At 38.0% G+C, this 19,271-nt stretch overlaps 1 protein-coding gene across 2 annotated transcripts in view; it reads right to left on the reverse strand.

The window, feature by feature from the left end:
- Positions 1-19,098, reverse strand: part of LOC137297039 (receptor-type tyrosine-protein phosphatase epsilon-like) — a 46,708-nt gene extending 27,610 nt beyond the window's left edge. The window contains exons 1-7 of one of the 2 annotated variants that reach the window (XM_067828989.1): positions 19,056-19,098; positions 15,929-15,992; positions 15,697-15,816; positions 15,390-15,611; positions 7,912-8,097; positions 7,040-7,177; positions 6,398-6,538 (exon numbers count right to left, since the gene is read on the reverse strand). In XM_067828989.1, coding sequence (XP_067685090.1) covers positions 6,398-6,538; positions 7,040-7,177; positions 7,912-8,097; positions 15,390-15,611; positions 15,697-15,816; positions 15,929-15,983 — 862 coding nt within the window. In that variant the 5' untranslated portion in view covers positions 15,984-15,992; positions 19,056-19,098. The remainder of the gene's footprint in view (positions 1-6,397; positions 6,539-7,039; positions 7,178-7,911; positions 8,098-15,389; positions 15,612-15,696; positions 15,817-15,928; positions 15,993-19,055) is intronic. The other variant, XM_067828988.1, reaches the window with a different exon arrangement.
- Positions 19,099-19,271: the final 173 nt, after the last annotated feature.

The following is a 19,271-nucleotide window of genomic DNA, read 5'->3' on the forward strand; positions in this document are numbered from 1 at the left end:
TTCAATATAAACAAATGACATTATAACACTTACAGTACTATTAACACACTGATACGGAGAGTTTATCTACATCTCCCCACACTGGTTTCGTAAGTGAACAAGCTTTGTATTGAATCTGCCATTGTCAAGCCAATAAAACATGACATCACGAAAAGTTCTTTTCAAGCTAAAGTTTTCATGATAATGCCATACAAGGTTACAATATTTCATATGAAAGGCGTATGCAAACACTCCCGTATCGGTTGTCTCAAGGTAACAGCTGTGTTTCTGCGTGTTCGTTCTCTAGTCATCATTTCAAGACTGAGTCGAACCTTCTATAACTGGAAATATACAACTAAGCCCCATCGTCTCCAACACGAAACGTTCATCAATATTCATTAAATGAAACGTTCATCAATATTCATTCAGTGTTGCCACCGCGAATGAATTTATTGTTCCTTTACCAGTAACGAAGCACACGTGACACGTGTGGTATCCCCTTTGGCAAGTGACTTTGTCCACGAATTGCCTCTGTCCACAATGAACACAATGAAGACGTAAGAGAATATGCTTATAAGTGACATAATCCTTCCTATAACCATACGAACGTGTAATACCCATTCTACGATGTCGTTAGGCTGTGTCTATGAAAAACTGATCCAGTTATAAGATCGTTATGCAACTTTCTGAATCCTGAAGCACCTGTACCTTTAAGATTAAGTTAAAATAGACTGTCACATCAACGGTATTTAAGCCATATCGCCAATATGAGCAGTTACAATGACCCCGTCACACAAGTAGCTATATACGCATGATGACGTTATAATGCGTTCACGTTCTAGTTGCTTGCAGGGCTTGCTTAATATGAGATGTTTTAGCACGATGGTGACAGGAAGACTCAAACACACGCGCACACGCGCACACGCTCAAATGCGCACGCGCACGCGCACACACATCCGCGTTCTTTGTAATACTACCCTGCCCATAACGCACCTGTATATATTTCCAAACTAGTTATAACGCCCCTAGTGACCTTTCCTATAACAATGGCTTCAGTTCCATGGTAGTAATGCCCATTTTCATGGGTCAGATGATCATCTTCAACACACTACACGCAATGGCCATGTGATTATTCAAAAAGTGTCTAAAGAAAGGTGACTTGTTCAATACTTTATTCAGCTCATTATGAGTTCATTACAAGTACAATTACCCAGGTTGCAACCACTGTCCATCAGCATTATGGCCAGTTTCCATAACAAGAGTACAACTACAAAGCATTCTCCTAACATCTCCTAACCACTACTGAAAAGTAATTTTCAGCAAACCATTATCATTATCACAAAGAAACATCCTATTCATGGCGTTTTTCGGGGTAGGTATGAAGGTAGATCATGATGTCGTGACGAGTATTTCATGGTCCTAACATTGAGCATAGATAAAGTAGAAACAGACCAAGACTTTTTACAGGTATACAAATGAATTCTTTAAACTGTTCTAAGCCCCACATACCGCATGCATTTCAGTATGTGCGTATGTCTTTTCTTTTGCTGGAATTTTGGTCCAGTCATCAACTTTCATCCCGAAGATGATCGACTGTATTGTAGTAGGGCGTTGCATTGTCGATATGTTCATATGTACTTTCTGTGGCTGTTGTCTTTGTCTTCTCATCAAGTGTCACATAATGTTCATCTCTCATCTTCGTCTTCAAGCTCTCCAGTTGTTTCAGTAATCTGACGTAAAAAGAAGCCACATCACAGCTAAAACAAATTTAAGAGACAGTGGTTAATAGTTAGAAGCATTTTTTTGCATTTCCTTTGGATTGGGGATGGATGGGGGTCAACGATTCAAAATGTATATAGTTATGGGATGAAGTATAAATATTGTAGTAGTGAAGACAACAAAGTGAATGATTATTTTCGGTATTATTTCACACATACATTAATGTAGTAAAGCAAGACCTCTACAAGTTTTGCACTGGTTACCTGGTTTAACATTAACGTACGTACCCTCTCAGGAGGACAAAGATTTTACAATACTTCAACACCAATTCTAGTAATTTATCACCAATCAAACGTTTCTTTACAGGGTGAACAGATCAAGACGTTTTTGATGTTCAAAGGAAACAGTAAGCATAAACCTGAGTTCATTCATTTAGTGTATTAACTAAATTAGTGAGGCAAAATACACTACCGTCTGATGTATAGTGTTCCCCCAGTCACCGTGCAGATCAGCAACACACCAAGGACAGCCGCCACTGGGATTCCCCAGGTGGAACACTCCTCTGTAGGGGTCAGAGACGTACACAACTGTGAATGCAGTTTACAACTGAAAATACAAATCACACACAAAGTATTCACATGCATGTCAGTTTCAGTTGCATTTGTGGTGATTAGCACTAATCTGAAATTCCGGTTTTCATTTCATCAAACTAGACATGTCCTATATATAATAACAATAACATATACAAATCTAATCCCCCATAGCAATTGCAGCTGTGTTTAAACAAAATACATATTTGGTGGCTTTAAATTTTCAAACTCAATATCTACTTGTATACATTTCAACCGTACATATAAACCGCGTTAAGATCCAGAACTGTTGTTGAATGGTACTCCCATCAGAGTTGTCAAGACGGCCAAATTCTTGAGTCTGATTTTCAATTCCCATTTCACTTTTCTTCGACACATGAAATTTCTTATAAGTAAATGCCTGAAGGCGCTGGACTCCTTCACTTACATCGATCACTGGTGCGATCAAAACTTGACTATGGCTCCATCGTACATGGTACGGTCTATGAGTTTGTCTAGGGTCTTTTAGAACTTCTCCAGCTAGTCTATGTTGAGGTAAATGAGCCTTCTCTTACCCAACGCTGTATGAAACTATTTATACAATATATTACCAAACTGTATTTTAACGACACTAATCGTGCAGTTAACAGTGTCGCAGTTAATCCTCACTATAAGGACTTGTACAACGGGAAATCTCTTGACCAAAATGTCACAAATACATCCAGTCTATCTCTTAAACATGTAAATCCAGATGACTACCCCAGCGGGCCATCTCTTTTTGAGGGACTCCTACCAGGGCCAAGTACGGACAGTTTGGAGACAACTTTTCATGTTCACTCCAAGGATCAAAATCGACTTCCCAGTTCTTGAGAATGACGCCACATTGAATACACTTCCAAGCACCTCCTCCGAGCAAGTACACAAATCCTGCCCGTGCCATGTGACTAGGACTCTGTTTCATTTGTACAGGCCAAGACTTGGAACTGTGTTTGAGGTTTGAGAGGGATACTGTCCGCACATAGGTAACGACCATCATCATATTCGGTCTTGTCTGTCTCCAGTCCCAGCAATGCCATGGCCTGTATCTCTCCGCATTCCTCCAGGGCTTTGCAGAACAGGGTGTATGCTTGGGGGCCTCGTCTAGGTAATGTGGGCAGGAGTTTCCTGACCCGATCAAAAGACGTCTGTGGTTTCTCAGTAATCTCAGCTTTCATGAAGATGGCAAGCACTCCAGATTCTACCAGTCTGTCGACCACCTCTTCTACTCTCTGTATCGCTTGCACGAGGCCAGAATAATTCTTCCTCAGATGATCACGGTGAAGGGCTTCCATTTTCAAGAGGGAGAGAGAGACCTAGATGTGATGTGTATTCAGGAATGAAACTGATGTATGATCCAAAATGAAAGGGTTTTTTTATATAGGTAAGACATGAAACCGGATGAAACCGGTTGATCTATCTGCATGGTTGCTAGGCATCTGACCAAACAATTCACCCATGACTGTGAGGACCACGTCATAGTGTTTTCCAAGGTCATTGACTTCCGCGAAATGAGGTCACGCAAGTGTTTGATGACGTCAGAACCAACATGGCGGAGTTTTGGACTATTCCAACATATATAGAACAAGTAATTACAAAATATTATTTACAAATGGGTCTAAGGGTGGTCATTGGATCCAGAATAATATCTTTTCGAATACCGGATAACACCTCAGTGTTTACAGCAGAACTCCATATTAACGGCTCTTATATACATGCAAAGACACCCTAAACATAAACAATATATATTCTATTCAGATTCTCTTGAGTACAGGCTATTTCCTTAAGATGTAAACATCAACTCTTAATCGAAATTATTGAACTATATAACGATATTGCTACTGGCCAATACGACATCGTCGTCTGTTGGTTACCTAGCAATGTTGGCATTTCTTGTCACAAAATGGCCGATCGTGCTGCACTCAACAAATCAGTGACTCCATCTCATTTCATGAGATCTTATATCCGTAACCGGATGCAGAAGAAGTGAAACACCCAAGTAGGTATAAATAAATTACATGCAATAAAACCTTTCTTATATTGGTTATACCTTCTTGGGGTTTTAGTCCCGATTTGTAAAGGTCCTCATGCTACGATGTCACATAAACCGTTATACTCACAAATACTTGTTAAAGAGTGAAGATCCTCCATTTTGTATTCCTTGTGACGAGAGAGTCAAGCATACCCGGCTTGACTGGACTGAATTCTCCATATCTCCGGGGATAAATATTTCAATGTGAAAACTATTTACCACTGTTAATTCTCATTGAAGTGTTGTTGTTTAAAGAAAAATTGATTCATCGATGAATTCTGATTAATATTTTCTGTAGACACGTGCATTTTAATGATTGGTAGTTTACATTAGTAAATTAGATTGCTGACGGCTGAAGGGATGGTATTAATCCATCTAGGATCCGTGCAGGAAGCAAGAGTACTTAAGTCCCCATGGTCCCTGGCACTGTGATCTGACGTCAGTTGTTGGCAATAATATTGTCTGTTTTTATTTTGTATAGTCACCCTTAGTTAAATCTATGTTGGTGTAGTGTTAATTACTAACTTAAATTGATTGAAATCTGTGATATACGAGTTGTTTTGATGTCTTAAGCTGAGGGGTTTTATAATTTAACTTTACCTTATTGCAAAAGTGTTACTCTAGGTGGCTGAAATATTGCCAATGTGACTGAACCTCCTAAATCTCTCACTCCCTAATCCTCATAGATTAGGTGTTAAATCAAATGCATGTTTTTCAAAACTAACGAATTACAAAGAAACTAAACGTTGCTAAGTCGAACCATTCCATTTGGTATAATTCTATTGCATCGTCTCACCACTCTATATACCACAGGGCTTGAAATCCGTACCTCCACAATCTGGTGTACTCCCATGCGTTCCAGCGGCAGACTCTATGAGAAAAAAATGAAATCATTGCAAGTACAAACATCACGTTTGATAGTCAGTACCTGTAACCTAGGTGTCCAGGATTTGATTGTTGGAATCCCAGAACGTTACGACAGCGCAGGATCATATCGTTCACGTTGTGAAATTATGTCTATTCTAAGAATGAATCTGTCATCAATAACAAAACGTTTCTCTTGATGTGGTTGTTGGCAGCAGTTCGCACCAGTGACATTACTGTACTAAATGGTGTGTTGGGCTGCAATGACCACAACTAGTGGAAATGACCACTAAATACAGCTACATGTGTTATGGATTGAATTTAACTTCAATAACTTAGCTTGTATATATCTGTATCTGAAGTGCAATGTAAGTCAGTCTTACTCACGTAGTACACACGTGCCGTCATTATTCCACCCTGCTGCACATCCTTTGGAACAGATTCCGGTTGTCCTGTTACAACTGACACCATCCGCACAGTTTCCACATTTTGAGGAGCAGTTGATACCATAGAAACCATCAGGACATGCTGTAAGCACATACGTCTAATGAAGTCATTCAAAAATTGTTTCCTCATAGAAAGATACAGCTGATGGCATAAACGCAATGTGGACATGGTACAAACACATTAACAGAATGAGCATATGATTTAACGCATTCCTCACTTAAATTATACCGTGTAGATATGTTCGTTTACTCTGCCGTCCCAAAATCTCTCTTTGTTTTTGTCATATTTGTTTAAAGCCAATATCTACATTGCTTCTAACGCAACGTTCTCAAGAAAGCATCAGTACTCAAGCTTTAACAAAATATTAAGTCGTCATTCATCCTTCCTGAAACACATCCTCCAGGACATGTTCCGTTTGTCGTACTTCAGCTGACATCACTACGACATCATCATATAAACCCACCCTCCATGCATGTACTGCTCATCCATCTTGCTGTCCATCCTTGAGTACAGGCTCAGTGTGCCTTGTCATAGAAGTCTTTACAGTGTTATCGTAGTAATAATAAGATTTTCTACGTTTCAGTTTGATTCATACAGACCCACCGAGTTCATGTAATGTTTATCCATCCTGCTGCATACCCTTCAGTACAGGTTCCGGTGGTCTCGTTACAGATGTCCTCATTGAAGCAGTTTCCACACTGGGAGTCGGAGTTGACACCATCGGACCCGACCGGTCAAACGGTGTACTCACCTTCTTTACACAAGTCGTCACTGACCCATCCTGCTGCACATCCTCCAGGACAGGCTCCTGTGGCCTTGTTACAGATATCACCATTGAGGCAGTTTCCACACCGGGAGGCACAGTTACTACCAAACGTACCATGTGGACATGCTGTACAGAAAGAAGACATAAGTAATCAGTTATGAACAATACTGATTTGTACTGACATCTAATCAGAGACAACTGTCCATATCACAACACAATATAAGATGTCCCAAAGTCTTACAAATGCATGAATTCTATTTGGTGCAAATATACACTCTAGGATATCACAATTATGTGCCTGCATAAATCTGGATAAGTGTGACATGCGTTGCATATGTTCTATAGTGAAAATATTGTCCATTTTGTCAAACAGACAAAATATATTACTTGACACATACCACCTACTTTGCCAATTAATTAGGATGATGCCTATTGCATTTGCATATATTTTACTTAGCAGACTGTGTCCTCAGCTTCAAATTTCAGTGTAAATTCTACCTTCCTCTTTGTAAACAGTTTGAAATGACCTTGGGGACATGCACTGACATCGTCTGACATACCATTACAAAATGGAAAACACATACTTAGAAAAATGCTAAACTGAGATTTTGGTTTCTCCTACTGTACCTGTTTGACAGTTGTAGCCATTGTATCCTGGGAAACGTCCACTAGAGCAGTGACCGGTGATCTTGTCACATACATCAGTACTGTTAAGGCACTGGCACTGTTTGTCGCAATCTTCAGAAAACCATCCGTTACTGCAAACTAAATATCACAGATGCATTTGGATTTGGATTTTTCCAATGCGTTAATGAAAGTGACCATATGTAACATATACTATATTAGAGATTGCAGCAAAGTCCAAGCTCTAGTACTCAAGAGACATTTAGCAGGAATTCGAACCTTTTATATAAAAATGACGTACGAGAAGTACAATACCACGCAATATTAATCCCACGTATAATTACATTTATTTCAGGTTTTGATTTTATGAGGTTTTGTCTTCTTCACTGCGACAACAATGGAAATGGAATGGAAATGGTGATACTATCTACTTTCATACAGAAATACAGGTCGCCGTTTATAGAGGATATCATATGAGTGTCCATGTCATCCTGAGTTTACGACACGAGTGACATTGTTGGCATTTCCCGAACGAGAGCGAGGGATGTACCGATATTTAGGCACACAGATAAGGGCACGAATATAATATGTTGTTTATTACCGAAGTCGTTAAACTGTGGAAAATAAACCCAAATCTACAATCAAACCTGGGCTGGCTACCTGCCGTCGCCGCAACGTCACAGAAGAACCGTGACGTCATGGCATTGTTCATGACGTCACGTTACCAAGACAAAGTGACATTTTGCCCTAGAGCGTCGTATAAAAAATATGAACCCCGATATGTTCGACCTCGTAGTTAATAAAGATGTATCTGTTCCTCATACTGAATTGTTTAGCCTTCATCCCCATCACAGCATGACACTTCCATGACATACCAAATATCTGCACCTCACACAAAGTAAGGTATTTCTGTTGTCCAGGTATCCGTATACTGACAGTGGTTCCTGTCAGTGGCTGGCGGCAGAAGACGTTAGCTATAGGAGGAGGATGTTCAGTTGATGACCAGTTGTAGCACATCTGGTTGCCCACAAATATCTCCATGCCGTTACTTCTCTCCTGAACTGTTGCAAAATGAATTTAAAATAGCATAAGTAATAATTGCGTTCTGTATGTTAAATGTTAAATGGATATAGATGACCTGAAAGGAAAGATTATTAACGCAAATTCTGTTGTCTAAGCTTGGATATAGAACATGATATAGAGTAGCATATTCAGATCAAATCTTATTTCATAATTTAGCTGGTTGTCGGACACTGACTGGAGACGAAGACAAAAGGCAAGTCGGATCAAATATTAACTATTCTTTCCTATGTTTTTGGGGATTTTTTATGACAAGATTTCAAACGTTAAATGAAATCCAGGGGGCGTTATTCATTCATTACAGTAATAATTTCTTTTACCGTACACTTTTCCTCGAAACCACATTTCAAAGATAAGGTATATCACATTTCCTCCAGCAACACATACACAAACACACTCACATACATACCCACTACACTCACTAAAAGACACCCCACACCTCGTTTAATATCTGAGCTTTAGAGCTGGCCATTTGCTTCTTTATTGATATTATTCAATAAGTTTAGACGGCTTTGTTATAGCACTCTGTTCATATAGATATGCGTAAATGGTGTTCATACAATCAACCTATTTTGTTTCATAAATATGATGGATTTTTATTTGTGATCTTCATTTACGTCTACTTTACCATATTTGAATAGATATACTCATTTATCAACAACATGTATGATTTAAAGGACCACTAAACTCAATTTCTTGGTACTCTTTTTATCACTGCATATGAAAGACTTCTGGTTAGTCATAAACGGAACACCATTTTTAAAAAAAAAACAAAAAAACTTGTGGTTCATTAATACCAAGCTCTTAAGAGTTGCTAAAAAGCCGTCTGCTTCTCTCTCGCCCGCAAACGAAACCGCAGACTGGTTACGTAACCCTGCAGTGACGTCATAGAAGGAACGATTTTCAGTAAGTTGTATAGAAAATGTGTAGGAAGCTCGGCATTTTGTTGATTTCTCGACGTCACCAAAGACATGCCGAGTTGTTGTGTTGCTGTCAATTGCCCTTTGGGGTCGGGTGATGGTGTCACTATGCACAGATTTTCACCGGATCCCGTAGTTTGTGCTTAAATTCGTTGTTAGTGTGTGCGAAGTGAGCGGTGTGGAAGCCTGTGGTATATACTAAATCGGATAGTTCGCCCCCTACCACGCTTCCAGGATAGAAAATGGAGTTCAAGTTTCATCGAATTTATAAAAATCAAGACTGTTTACTACACATTGCCGACTAAAGGGAATTTGCATGAATATAACGCTTTCTACCTCGGAAACGAGGTTGTGGTCGAAGTGACAATATTATCGTCAGTAATATTATATTGACCCCGTATATTGACTGCTCCAAGAGTGAAATTGTTATGTTATAAGCAATGTCATGCAAAATCCTATTGTCCATCAATAAAAAACATATTTTACTACCAGTAGAAAGTAATTTTGCTTTTGTAAGTCGGTAAAAAACAAACTTAAATAACATTCATCCTAAGACAGGGCGTCGCCATTTTTTAAAATCGTGAAGTCAAATCCATTTGAATTAATGAGATTATGATTTGTTTTCATCAAGTTAGAAAATCAAAACTACATTCTACTAGTAGTTAAATATGTATTTGAATTATTACCAAAAGTACTTTGCATGACACAACCTGTAACATAACCTAAGCGAGGTCGGTGTCAAAGTGAAAATACAGCGCGATAAATTTCCTCACTTGCTAAATTTACTTGGTTTGTAACGTTCACTCATCCGTATGTAGACACTTGTCAATATACGTCTTTATACTTGGTCTCATAATCCCGATTACTTTATAATCATACTTGTATGCATTTTGAAAGTTAATAAAAAGAAGCGATCTGCGAATGTATAACAGGAATGTAATATGTAGACATTTTATAGTTTGCCTATATGAATCATAATTCGCACGACGCCCTAGTGTATGTCATCTGCATCATTACACTTCACGACGAAAACGATGATTCTGTTGAAAGCTACGACAACTTAACGAAAACCAAAATGCAAATACAGGAGCAATGTCAGGCTATTGTCTTGTTCGAGGAATGTATCCATCAACGACCACAAAAACGAGTGATATATTATTCATCTGCAGATTTCCCAAGTGATGTCTTTTAACAGTCTAATATACGAAAACGTGATTCACATTCCTGTACAGTTTCATTGGTCACCCAACATAGCACACCTGGCAACTAGTTGCATAATGTGCGTCATTCTTTAGAAAAAGTTATTTAGTTAGCCAATAATGAGCAATCAATCAATATATTGGCGGTTAATCCTTTGAAAGAAGGGTGTTGTTTTTACATAGACACAGATACGACAGAGTGTATTCAGTATAGATTAGTAAATGTACATACATAAACACTACCTTTTGACAAATCCCCCATTTAAATGCGCATAAAACTAATTAATCAATCAGCGTGATATCGATTAATCCTTTGATCGATCCAGACACAAGAAATGCCCAATAGGGGCCTTTGTCGGGTAATCTAAATGGCGTTACCACTAATTATACCTGTTATAAATTCATTAACTGAGCATCAAGTGAATGGTGACAAATAACGTGTAGGTTTATACCACCTAACACGGATTCCAACCTATCGACACCAAGTGATTTTGACAGAATCGTCTATGAAAACAAGGGTTGTAACTCGAAAACTAAGCAAAGCAGGAGACAAAACTAAGTGATAGTAGATTGTGATAACATATAGCTTTCATTTTTCACAAACCTGTAAACGAAATAGCTTAACCCCTGAAATGTAGATGAATACTGCACAGACCCTAATTTCTATACCTACAATTACGTCACTTAGACGCGCCCCTGTGATTGGTTGAAATTTCGTTTGCGGCTGAGAATTGTGCATTGTTGACAAAGTGGTCGATTTAAATTAATTATAGGTCCAAATGAGTAGTTGTAATGGTGAGGTTTCATTTATAGCGATATCAGCAAGTAATTTTGTATTTGTACCCTACTAGAGTATATGTGATCTTTAAGTTGGAAGAACAAGGATGCAGGATATCCATTGTGAGAAATGTTTGATATTGATGTCAGTTATGAGGAAGTATACATATACGGAATAATGACTCAGGGAATGCTTGCATTCGAGCGTGGCAATGGATGAAGAGGCTGTCAATCACATGTCACATCAGCAGCTGCTGTATCGCAGCCATATCGTGAGTTTATCAAAACATATATTCATAATAATCATAAGTGAAGTAAAACACCTGTAAACGAAGGACAATGAAACTCTCACAGATATGCACATTAAAACAAGTAATGAAATTTAAAACGTCCTAACCGGCCAATATAAAACGAGCTGTAGATCGCTAAAGACCAAAAGGTAGATGACCAAACTAGTGACCATGTGGACACAGCTGGATCTACAACATCCCTTCAGCCCTTAGCAATTTTAGATATTCTAGCCATGAATTAAAAGAACATACATACTACGAATAAAACGAAAATAATCGCAGTTGCCAGTTTTTAGTACCATCACAAAATAAACTGTCATGAATATTTATCACATCTGACATTAATGTACAAGGAGGTAGTCAAAACAGAAGAAGGTTATCACAGAGCCCAGAGTGGACCAAAAGTATTGAATGTTTATTCACTACTAAAAGTTCAATAACGGTGCACGCTATGTTATATATAATATGTCGTTAATTGATTATTTTTGTCTGTAAAGAGCTTGATTTAACTGTAATCCACCGAGACTCATAAGTGAGGTGAGATTAGAAAATGCTGTACCAACAACTCTGTTATGACGTCGATTTGAAATTGCCGAATTTTTTCGCCAGAGCATAAAGCCTGCACACGTACTTTTAGAATTAGTATCGGTGAGATTAAAACGCTATTATGACAGAACGTTCATAAAAAGTGGTCATCTGAAATGTGTGACTCTATTTAACCAGGGTTATGTATAAGACCGGAGAGTTTTAAACAAACTGCTTAAGTGATATAGGTCCAGGTATTTGCCACCCCAATCCATGAACACAGCTAAATAGCAGACAATCCAAGGTTCCTTATTTACACGTGCAGTTTACAGACAAATTACATTCTGTAAGGGATCTGAAGAAGCCTGAGATTTCCAACATTGGATTACTATTTCAAAGGAGATAATTAGTGAACTACATTATTAAGGCAAAGGTTCTAAAGCAATACAGGACCAAGGAGTACCAGGTCCGATCCGAAGCTCCTCCAAAAACATCCACAAACTGCTGAAATATCATCCACCCTTAGTAGAAATATCCATCCACTGAAACTGTATATATAATCATCCAAATAAAAACTCCGCATCGCTGTTGCCAGCTGGTGGCATTCCAAACATCCGAAGTCCTCACTGTCAACCAAGGACAATATATTTATAGTCAGTTTGTCTCTCAATAAGCAAACTGTCTTAAATAAGTTTTGCGTATATTAATATGTCATCGGCTTCATCACAAATTACTCTTTCAATTTGAAATAAGGAGAATAGATACATTACTGCTTGCTGCGTATATACAGTTAACAAGGTTGATGTATATGGAATATCTGAAACATTGGATATCTTCGTAATAGCTATCCCTTATGTCCCATAGAGGTTCATGACACCCCATAACCGCTAGATATGGATGCAAGCTCTTCACAGTCGTCTCAGCATAAAGGGATTTGCTCTCATAATCTCATAATATACTGTCCATCATCTGAAAGATGGTAACGATGTATTGACGGATAATGTTGACATTGCCAATTGGCCTGGTGAAATTCTCGCCAAGCGTTCGTCTTCATCAAATCATGAGTTTCAGAAATACCAGAAACAAAAAAGGAGAAAAGATTTAATTTTAAATTGTGAAGATTATAATGAACGATTTTCATCACATGAGCTATATGCAAACCTTCAGGAAACTCATGATACAGCGACAGGGGCCGATGATATATTAGCTCCTGAAACATTTGTCTCAATCATGCCTGGAAATGATTTGATACCACATGGCCTACAGGGACTCCCAGCTTCATGACGTAGTGCCATTGTAGCCCCCATGCCAAAGAAAGGCCGGGGTCATCCTGATCCGCCTAATTACAGGCCAATCTCTTTAACGAGTTGTGTCAGTAAAACCATGGAGTGAATGTTAAGTAATAGATTAACACAGTATTTTGAAATCGTTTATCAAATATTCAATGTTCTTTCAGGAAACATCGCACAATCATTGATATTTTATACGTTTAGAATACTTTTTGAAATGCTATAGTCAACAAAAAGCATGCAGTATCGATATTCTGTGATCTCGCGAAAGCATACGATGCCATTTTAAAGAATTTACATGATTTTAGTTTGAGGGAACGTTTACCTAATATTTTTTTAGCTTTTGACAGACAGGCAATTTCAAGTCCGAATCCTGTCTGACCGTTACAATCAGGGTCAGGGTGTCCCACAAGGCAGTATTTTGTTTTACACGCTATTTAGCATCAGACCCAACAAGTTATAAAAGGTTTCAAATGATTGGGGGATCACTTTTTGTTGATTTAAATATTTCCTGTCGAGGTAAAATATGGATACAATTGAAAGGCAACTGCAGTTCTGTTTAAACAAAATATATAAATGTCTTGAAAACAGCTTTAGATTTTCTAAGTGAAAAACTAATTGTCTACACTTTTGAAGAAGGAAAAAAGCCGCATAAGGACCAGAACTATCTTTAAATGATACTGTCATCTAAGGTGTCAAGGAGGCCAAGTTCATAGGCCTAATTTAACATTTTCCCATTTAACTTCCACATATCAAATATCTAGAAAGTAAATCTCTGAAGGTACCTGACTTGTCGGAAATCGTTTCCAATTCTAAGTGGGGATGGGATCAAGCTACTCTTCCATACATATATTGATCAATGTATCTAATCTTGATTATGGCCCCCATTGTGAAGCCTGCATATAGTGAAGCCTGCAAAAGCAACCTAAAATTTTAGATTCTGTCCACCAACAAGGTCTCAGCCTATGTCTTTAGAACTTCACCGGTTAACACCCTCTACGTCGAGGCTGATGAGCTGATACCTAACTTTACCGTATATGATAAAGTACAGTCCGATCAGTCAAACCCTACATATAGCTATGTCTTTAATATCCTCTGTCAGGATCTGTATAACAAGAAGTCTTGTCTTATACCGTCTCTTAGTATGAGAGTGAATTTTTTCCTTTCTGCTGCTGGCACTGAGTTAGAAAATGTGCTCTTTCCCGTCATCGTTATTCTCTTCTTTGACAAGTGAAGGTCCGGTATAGAAAAGGCCTTCAGCAACCCATGCTTGCCATAAAATACGACTATGCTTGTGGCAAGAATTGACTAACGGGATCGGATGCTAAGGCACGCTGGCTTAATTGACACATTTGATCGGTTCCTAATTGTGCAGATCGATGCCAATACTGGTGATCACTGGATTGTATGGTCCAGACGCGATTATTTACAGACCGCCGCCATATAGCTGGAATATTGCTGGGTGCGGCGTAAATCTCACTCATTATTCTCCTCTTCGGCAGTTGGTAGGGCCGGACGGTGACCTAACCCTGACCACACTCACTACAGAAAGTAATAAATTACAATATAAACAAAAATTTAGACACCTAAAAATTAGTTATATTCTCCTGTCATACATGGTTAAACTGATTTAAACTTCATTACTAGCTTTACAATATTCATCTGTAATAGTCTAGTTGTTATACTGTCCTTTGATGACAGGTGTTTATATTTTACCTATATGATTGTCAAAATATAAATTGGTATATTTGATACAGCCGATGTGACTTAAAATCTTAACTCACTCACTCCTTTTTTACACCGATCACTGCAAGAAATTGGTGACATCTTTAACAGGGGGAAACAACCATTGCAGTAAAAGCACAAACAGCACATGTTGAACGTCGTTGCATTTGGTGACTGAAAAAATGCGCTGACTGAAGTGAAATGTTAGATTTTTAAGGTGTATGATGATGTCTGGTATTCACAAAATACTCTCGTTAAAACTGATGACGCTATGCCTGATCGATGCAACATAACATGAATACAACATACGACTATTGAAATCTATTTAAAGTAACCATTCTTATGTAAACACGTCAATAGTATCTCACATATCCGATACAATAATAAATATTCTGACTCATAATATCTTATTTAAATAACAAGTTCCAAATTTAGCTAACAATTAAAAGCTGTCATTTGAAAGGCGACATTTCCAATCCCACGATGTTCAAAAGAGACTTTTCGGACTTTGTCACCCTTTAATATCTTCTTCAAACATGCGTACTCACCCCCTTCACGAATGTAGAGTCTGATGTGTTGTATCTTCTCTGGGACTGAAGTGTTCAGGTTCACAGTCCAGGTGGGATTTGACTGCTCGGCTGTATGAGCACATGGCCGGTGCACGGCATCTAAGGTGACAATGCCGTCTACACCAACTCCGGCTCCATGCCGGGCTAAATTATTCCCCAATGTGCTACTCTGATTACAAGATCTCCTCAGTGCGATGTTTTCTAAAATATACATACACATTCAGTGTCACAAATATAGCTGACTTGTGAACATGGCACTACTTCTACCACTGTAAATTACACTCACGTTTCTGACAGTAAGAACCAAACCATCCTTCCTGACATCTGTCTGGATCATCGACCCGGCTACAGGGAGTAGAGGGGAACACGGCACAGGCAGCATCAGTGTCACAGTGACACTCGGCATCTGTTTAAAAAAAGACACCTTAACTCGACTAAAAGTCATTATTACTTATTACTACCGACTAACAAATATTTGTAACATTTACACTTTCACATTCCGTGAATAAAGTCCTTACCGGTGAGAGCTACAAGGAGACAGGGCACAAACAGTCCTATCCAGAACCAAGCCATGCCGTACACCTAAGTGAAAAATAAACAGGAAACGTTCATAATCTTGATAAAAAAACAGACCTATCTGAATTGTAAAGCTACAAACATTCAGTCATATATTGAAGAATTCTCTTAGTCGTGGAGTCAAATTCGAAATATTCATAATATGAAACTCTATTCCAAAGCTACGGAAGCGTAATAGGGCCAAGGTGGTTTTCAGTCTCATGCATAGCCCTGTCTGCCTGTCGGTCTGTCTGTCTGTCTGTCTGTCTGCGTGAATACCCAAACTCCATCATTGCATTTTGTTTTATTGCAGCATAACATGCACATTCACATTGATATACGGAATCATTACCACATTGTACAAGCTTCATAACACAGTTCGTGGAGACTGACCAAGATTTCTTTAAAATAATGTTCAAGGGATGTTGTTTAAAGAGGGGGGTGTTAGCTGTGGCAATGAACCAATACTGTATAAATTTGTATAAGTTCATATATGTCATTTATCTGTTGCAGTTATACAGTCACACACATATAGTTAATCTGATCATTTCAAATATAAAATTCAAGGAAGGCAATTATGGCTATAAGTTAATAGCATGCCAATAAGCCTATATATTTAGTATGCACGGTCTGATGTAATTTGTCTGATTAGAAATGCACAGGCATGTCAAAAGCTGAAAAGTGGCAGAAAGATTGATAGGAGAAAGTCACTCCATAACTGTTAAGCAATGGACTACTATATTAGATGTGGTCTATCTAACGAGATGTATAAACATATTTCACCTGCAAGCCAATGGTAAAACAACCATCAGGTGTCATTTACCTGATTAAAATTCTACAGACTTTGAATTCAAAGGATCAAATATGGTATTGTGATTTTCAGAGAGTCAATAGTAGCATTTGCAGTAATAAACAACAATCATACATAATTTATCTCATAACATTTCAAGGTATGTTTGAACTACCTATCAGTGATTGTACATTGTTTTCACTGAGAAATGACAGTTTCTGAGAGCTAAATACAATAACACTGCTTAGAGACACTGCATCAGTGCCATGTATACTCACTGACTTGAATTTCTTCTATTTAAAGTCTATAGCCAAATATTTCTCAACTTAATGACCATACTTCACAATATAATAAGTAACACGTAGGAGATACCAGGTCCTACGTAGGAGACATTAAGTCCTACGTAGCAGATACTAAGTAAGTCAGTAAGTCCTACGTATCAGTAGGACTTACTGCAAATGGTTGCATAGATCGAGACAGTAAGCCCTACGTAGGAGATACTATGTCCAGACTCGATAAAGCAAACAAAATATACAGATGAATAAGATGAATAGTGACGAATTTCTAATAATTGTAAACTCACACATCCACAAACTCATGATGCGTGTTGGATTAAACACATAGGAAACAAACAAAATCTGATATTTCGTTTATAATAATGTTCCCTTAGATAATGAGAGTTAACATTATCAGCTGTTTATTACATTCGAATAACAACTGCCAAACAAAAATATCCCATCCGAATCATAAAGAAACGCTATTACCGTAAATAAAAACCTTTTTGACCAATAGTAATACTTAGTTTTGTACATCACCATTAAGGTTTTAAATTATTAATTTCTGTGCATATACCTGCTGATGCAAATTGAAAGAATGGCAAGAACACCTCTGGTTTTCTGGTGACAACTGATATTAATTTCACCCTTATTAATTACTTGCAGGGTTGTGGCATTATGTCTTGCGAAATATATGTTCCAAAGTGTTCTGCAAACCTCTGATAAATAGTTTCAAACGTGTGTAATCCTTGAAACCTCAGAAAATTATATAATTGGGACATACCCCCAGAAACCCCACATGTTTTTCTTTTTGGTCAAAGGGGCTTGTACATATGATTAATAAAATATCAGTATAACCTAGGACCATACATTGTATTGATTCCGCGGAAATACGTGTATCACTATGAGCACGTGTATCTCGATCATCAGTATCTAAAAACGTTTGCAGAAATTAATGTTAACTCATGGATATGTATTTTACGTTTGAGAGGAAACTCGAAACTGTTGACTTTGAAATATGATTCAGCACGAGGACTATACTTCTTAATCACTACTTTCGCTATGCTTCAGTCACTTCTAGAAATGCTTTCAGCTTCTCGTGACTCTAGCTTTTTACTCTCTACTTCAAGTTGCCGAAAATTTAATTGAATAGACATTAATCGAAGAAATAAATACATGAATTAAGATAATTTTTTTAAAAACAGCATAATATATGCTACAAACGTAACAGTTCAATGCTTTCGTGTATATGCATTTGAGGGAGCTCAGACGTAAAGGCCATGGTCCCTAGTATGGTGATCTACCTTCTGTCGTTGGTGATATATAGCCCGCATTTTATATTGTCTTGTCCAAATAGTGATATTAGTTTTAACTTTGCACACTAGCCTCAAATTGTACCTGTGATATTCTAGTCGTTTTATTGTCCTTTAATGACGGGTTTTTATGATGTACATGGCTTCCAATTCAGTATTAAATGTTCTTGTCACGATATGGTTGAAATATTGCCTGCCAATGTGACGTTAAATAGTAGCTCACTCAATCAAAGGTAAGTTTATCTCTGTAAAGGGAAAGTATTTCTTTCCCTATTACGGGCTGTCTCAGAAACGAGACGGCACTTCACTGCAGTTTAAAAGCACACACATTGCTGTATACAAGGTTTACAGCAAGGCAACTGTCTCTGCTGTGCATATTCAGTGGGTGGGTCAGCCATACACTACAGATCCTGTTTACATTTGCGTGTCATGTTTAAAGACTGACTTCAGTTTTGAGTTCACAGACAGCGGTGACAAGGTATGAAACACGATCATATATTGTCAATAATACGCTGTGATCAACGCTGTGGTTATATGGAACTAGATGTATAGTTACCAATGATACAAACACGCTAATCATCAGGCAATATGAACCTAAAGCTGAGACTAATGTCTATCAGAAACATTTAGTGCGCCATGGGTAATTATTGAGATATCGTTAATCAGAATATCTTCAGTGGATCTCACTTAGTTCAATGATAAAATTACTCACAGCGCACACGTTCACCCTGCATCCAACACGATCTCAGTGTACAGCAACCAGGAAGGAAATAACACATATGATAGGTGAAGTCACGTGATTAATACATGTCTTAAGTGTATTAAAGGTGGTGCAACTTAACATGCATTACAATTGAAATTGTAAAGCCCTACAGGCTCGTATGATGAACAGATACTGGATACCTCTGTCTTTATCTTAGCTTCTATC

Source organism: Haliotis asinina, chromosome 9 (genome assembly GCF_037392515.1).
Source record: "Haliotis asinina isolate JCU_RB_2024 chromosome 9, JCU_Hal_asi_v2, whole genome shotgun sequence".
NCBI classification, from domain to species: Eukaryota; Metazoa; Mollusca; class Gastropoda; order Lepetellida; family Haliotidae; genus Haliotis; species Haliotis asinina.